This window comes from Melitaea cinxia, chromosome 28, assembly GCF_905220565.1.
Source record: "Melitaea cinxia chromosome 28, ilMelCinx1.1, whole genome shotgun sequence".
NCBI lineage: Eukaryota > Metazoa > Arthropoda > Insecta > Lepidoptera > Nymphalidae > Melitaea > Melitaea cinxia.
Genome location: NC_059421.1, coordinates 2,747,501 through 2,753,594, shown reverse-complemented (window position 1 = coordinate 2,753,594; position 6,094 = coordinate 2,747,501). Strand labels below are relative to the sequence as shown.

General features: G+C 34.0%; 1 protein-coding gene across 1 annotated transcript in view; it reads right to left on the bottom strand.

Moving 5' to 3' along the window:
• Nucleotides 1–5,814: 5,814 nt before the first annotated feature.
• Nucleotides 5,815–6,094, bottom strand: part of LOC123667527 (lysophosphatidylserine lipase ABHD12-like) — a 35,162-nt gene continuing 34,882 nt past the window's right edge. Inside the window, exon 10 of the mRNA XM_045601413.1 lies at nucleotides 5,815–5,946. Coding sequence (XP_045457369.1) covers nucleotides 5,922–5,946 — 25 coding nt within the window. The 3' untranslated portion in view covers nucleotides 5,815–5,921. The remainder of the gene's footprint in view (nucleotides 5,947–6,094) is intronic.

Below are 6,094 nucleotides of genomic sequence, written 5' to 3'. Positions count from 1 at the left end.
TACTAAATGCATGTGGATGTATACACATACCAAAATACATGCATACGTTACATTTACCAGAATATTTTTTTTTACAATTTTTGTCTGTCTGTTTTTTGTTCGTTGCAACTAATCTCTGAAACGGCTGGACTGATTTGGAGTGAAATTTTACTGGCAGATTGCTGATGTAATAAGGAATAACTTAGGCTACTTTTATTATAGAAATTTATTTTGTAATTCTGCGAACTGAACAATATTTTTTTTTAATTCCACGCGGACGAAGTCGCGGGCACAGCTAGTTACAAATCATATTTGTATAACCCGACCCGTAGTATATAAATAAATTTCACTATAGATTTTAACTGAGGTGGGGCACAGAAAGAAATTTTGTGCTCAAAATATGGAGCAGGAACACAATAGTGCTTTGAACCAGTGTTATGTTCCTGTTGTAAGTTGACCAGACCACCTGGTGGAAACTGGGGATAGGATCGGCAACGCGCTTGCGATGCTTCTTGTGTTGCAGACGTCTATAAGCAACGGTAATCGCTTACCATCAGCTGAGCCATATCTACGCTTGTTTGCCGAACTAGTTACATAAAAAATAATATAAATAATAATACCTAATTGTGTTTGCCCACAACCGAAAAAAAAAATTCAATTACATCGATAAGTAATTTTGTACTAAGACACACTTTATGTTGTTTTTAAAAGAGTAACAACGGAGTTTCTTGTCGATTATTCTCTGCAGAAGAAACATTCCGAATCGGTGGTAGTTTCGCTTTTACAAATAATAATCACTTTTATAATTTTAATTTGTCAAATAACGATTCGAAAGCGCTGTGGAAGCCTGTTTAAGTAAAATTATTTTGATTTGATTTGATTTTCGACCGCACCAAACAGCTAAGCCAATTTTTTCATTGTAATCTTTAACGACATAATATCTAAATTAATTTTAATTGTCCATTTGCGAAACTCTTTATAAAGGTATAACTAGCTGACTCGGCAAACGTTGTCTTGCCGCTAAACGCTATCTAAAAATAGGGGTTAAAGGGTGAAAATTTAGGATTGTATGTATTTTTCAACGCCAAATCATAATAAAATAAAATAATGTATCAAAAAATTAAAAAAAAAAATTAGGGGTGGACTTAACACCTTTAACATTTAGGGAGATGAAAAATAGATGTTGTTCGATTCTCAGACCTACCAAATATGCACACGTGATTTCATGAGAATCGGTCAAGGCGTTTCGGAGGAGTTTAACTACAAACACCGCGACACGAGAATTTTATATATTAGATATAATTATATCGTATCAAAAAGCAGAGGAAAGGTACTTTTAATACTTAATAAAGTTTATTAAATTAAATTTATTAGTAAGTTTTTAGGGTTCCGTACCTCAAAAGGAAAAAACGGAACCCTTATAGAACTATTTTGTCCGTCTGTTTATAAAGACCCTTTTTCTCAGGAACGCGTGGAGGTATTCATATCAGATACTCAAATTTACTGTCCCTTGGAGCTGTGAAACAATCAAAGTTCACGTGATTTCTTTTACATATAAAAATTCAATACCTCACATTCTAAATGGTGCATTAAGACAAAACGCACAACGCGTTTTTACACTTACAAGTGCATAAACCGCATCAAATTTCATTCAGTAGTAGAGCTAAGAAGCACATTTAAAAGAATCCATTGAAAAAATGAAAACCGAAACTAAAATATGACAAGTTACACGAAAATTAATGAATATATAAATAAATATGTAAGTAATTCAGTATGCTCGTAAAAAAATCCATTCAATTATAAAGTATTAATTAAACTATTTATTACATCGATTTTATCATTATTGTGGGACGTCTAAATAAAAAATTGCTTAGCAGATATGGGGAATTAACAAAATTAGAAAGCATTTGTTATTAAAAGTATCATAAAATGGTATACAGTAATACCCCGGACTTACGCGATAGGTGGGACTGAGTCGAATTCGCGTAAGTCGGGGTACAGTTTTGCGGCGTATTTTTCGTAATTGATCTGACTGTCGATTCCCAAAAAACACAAAATCGTAATTTATGTACCTACGCGCCGATTCCGCACTAGACGTCTGTGCCTGTTGTAAACTGAACGAATAATATTGCGGGTGGGGGGAGTCAAACAAAAAACGAATAGACGAGAAAATTAAATCGCGTAACTCCGAATTCGCGTAAGTCGAGGTAGCGTAAGTCGGGGTATTACTGTATATCATTCGTAATGCCGTTAAAACCTTGTATTGGTGTGCGAAAGTGTAATAAATAAATGGTTAATTTTTTTCCAACATAGCAACATGAGATTTGTAAAAAGGATTCCATATAATTGATCAGTATTCCAAGATAGATTGTCGCGCGTTAAAAAAAAAGTAATAAATATATGTAAATGTAATTAAATTAAAAGAGCATAAAATAAGAGAATATTAATTCTTTCTTAACGCGACGAAATAAAACACAGAGAGGTAAATATATATTTAAAAAAAAGTTAGCGATTGGATTGGAGAACAAAATTAAATTAGACTAATGTAGAAAGTAATTTAATACAAGGAAACACAATTTTAAGCTTAATACAAATTGGAATGAACAAATAACTTTATCTTCCTTTTATGGATTAAACGAACGAGTTTAACACAACCCGAAATTATTTTAAATCTACATTATGGACTGAAATGCATTTTTGATTAATCTAATATTAATTGAAAACTACACTGAGGGTTCGAATTATTTCTGACACGTGGGTGGAGGTTAACTGTGGTCACTTATAGCGGGTCTCCGTGGCTCCGCAGAAACTCCCTGGATGATCACCCGCCAGTCTCTCGAGTCCAGTAGTCCAAACTCCACGACTCCATCTCCATCACGAGGTCAGCCGGGATTGAAAAATGTTGGGCAGTTCTTTATCGTAGATGTTGGGGTCCTAGCAGATAATCCACAAAATCCGGCCACGTGGTATCACCGGCAATAACGGCACCGCACGTGTGCGCACGCCAAGGAACCTGGAAGGTCACACCAGAAAGTGAGCCCTTCCGTAGTCAACCCGCAACGTCTCTAGGTTGACACGGAAATGGCCCACAAAGACAAGTACATCCTAACATTTTACAATAATTTAATTAAATAAAACAATAAACTTTAGAGCAAATAAAATTAATCTAATACACACATATTCCCAATTAAAACAAAAATAAGTTAGTAATTAAAATTAAATAAAAGTATTTAATATTACAACAACTCGCCCAACAAAATCGCACCCTGAATCTGACCGAGGCTGAAGACAAAGGAAAAGGAAGGAGCCGCACAGCACCAGCGCTTATATAGCTCTGAGCCTAATCTACCCGCGAACCCCACCAACGACTGCTTACGCAGCCCAAACACACGAAACACGCTAATAGCGAAACGCCTAGCAATAAAGAATAGCAACTCGACAAACGAAATAATTGTTAAGAGAATGAACAAGGAACAAAAATATACGTTACAAGATCTTACAAAAGAGTTATAAAGGAGAATAGTTGTGTTGCCATTACTAATTTTATTCATTCATTTTTTTCATTCATTCGCATTCATTTTTAAGAAACATGGTTTTAGGTATAATGAATGAATCCTTCTTAGACTAAATAAAGATGCAAAGGAATTTATTTTGCAATTTTTTTAATTTTTTTAGCAGATTAATATATATATATATATAGCTGATCCCGCAAACATTGTTTTGCCATATAATGTTATAAGCTTCCTCAATTCCCGCCCCCCTTCTTTATAACTTATTGATATGAAAACCCGATACCCGATATGACCTACCTAAAATGAACACAAAATTTCATAAAAATTGGTCCAGTCGTTTCAGAGGAGTATTGTAACTAACATTGTCACACGTGAATTTTATATATGTACTTATACGTAGTAATAATCAATTAGGACATGTTTTGGCAGTTTTTTCAAATAAATGAACATATTGTAGTCAGATACCAAACAATTCCATCGCCTATGACAACACAACTTATCGTTTATTAATTTAAAAAAATCATGAGAATATATAAAAAAATTATACTTTTTATCGCCCTTCAAGGCTTTTACCGGGATATAGAGAGATTATGTTATTAATAGTATCATAACATATATTTACAGCATTAGAGATATCACAATCATCTAGCAAATCATACAAACGAAATAATTTTATTTTTCACACATCATCATTCATCATTATTTTGTAACTAACTAATTGTAGAGTGATGGATGACATCTTTTCTTAGAGGAAGCTCATTACGGTTTACCAAGCAGTGGAAACTGCTAAGTGGTCAAGATAAAAAACAAACAAGAGTTAATAACTCCAGGGTCGCCATCATCAAAATTGCGCACGGTCATGAGTTACAGAATCCAATCCCAAATATAGTTTGTAATTTTAAAAATATTCAATTATGGAATAATGATCATCGGGATGTAATAAAATTTCAAAACAACAAACAACAATTACAAAGAGACATAACATGGAATTTACCGCGTGGGAAGTATCTAGCAAAAATAAATATTTAGTTGCTTAAGGATAGGCCCTATTTGCAAAGGAATACAAACTCTTGGTCACTTCACCAGCCAAATTTTAACATCAATTTATGACGAAGAGCGAACCCGGTATATTAGTTTTAATTTAACAAATACAAAATTTTAAAAAAATATATATACCTATTCTAATTCTTTTGAAGCCCTATGAAGATCCTTTGTACATTTTTTCAAACATCTATGTACAGACATAAATTTGTCACAGTTTTATTAAAGGACTAAAATTGTCAGCGCATCAAATGTTTTCTTCAAACTGGATGAAAGAGTGAACAAGTGAACAACAACCAAATACAAAACCACCATTGTTCTTTAGGAAACATTCATTTAGAATATAGCTGTAAAAGTTGGACAATGTCTTAATGCGTAACAATTAGAAAGTAGCTGTGGGACAGGAAACAGTTGTAACCCAGTCATGAGTCATTGCTTTATAGGTATTGTGAAATAGTTTCAAAAATGTTGTTCTAAAAATAACAAGAAATCGTCAAAAGTTATAAATTTCTGAACTTTATACTTATTTGAAGATTATTACCTTAAAATTACGTCACTTCATATCATGTAGGAGTTTATTACCAAAAAGATTTTAATAACTACACTGAACACAAAAATTTATAAAATGATATTTACTATAAATATATTTGTCGTCACGAATATTGAGCGCCGACCTTTCAACTTTACTATTACATTTTATGGAGAGTTATGTAATGAGCATTCAATACTTTAAGATTTTACTTAATTTTGTTTTTGTACTGAAAAAAAATATTCTACGTTTCCGGCCTCTGTACGATGCTCAAAGCCACGTGTAATATGTAATAAGCAAATATTCCTGCAGGATACCTACGCTGGTTGCCGTGTGGTGTCGGCCGAGTAGAATAGCACCACCCCCTTTTCTTCCTGTGGGGGTCGTTAAAGGCGACCGAGGAATAAACCTGGCTCAAAATCATCAGGGTCCTGGATGAGGGAAACTTCATTTGAAACCCGGAATGGATTCTCCGTCAAGCATTCGTGGCATAGCTCTAAAATGCGAAAGGCTCCTGCAGCCGAACTGGCTCCACACGTATCGACTCATTGTTCCTGTGAGCCTAGCCAGTGAGGTCGAGAGGGTGGCGCAGAGCTTAGGCAACTCTGCGTTTTCCTAAAGAGTGGCCTAGGCAACACAGTATCTTTCTGACACTGTCTAAATCGTCTACAATAGACAGACTAAGGAAGATGATGATGACCTATGCTGGAATTCAGACATAATAGTAGGTATAGTGGTATCAATAAAAAAGAATTTCAGTTTCAAATTATTTATTTTAATAAATTAGAAAGCAGTGTAAATTGTTTGCAAGCGCTGTACCCCCAGAGATTGCTAAGCGTAAGTGTACTAGTCTAATTTTCTCATCGGTGGTTTGACACGAAATCACTGAAACATAACAAAAAAAAAATTATAATTAAAATACCTTAAAGATTTTAATTAACAATAATAGAGAATTTAGTTTTCAAGAAAGTTTGAGGGCCTCTCGATATGTTACTTAATAGGCGTGATGAAAGATTTTGAAAACCGCTTCCGT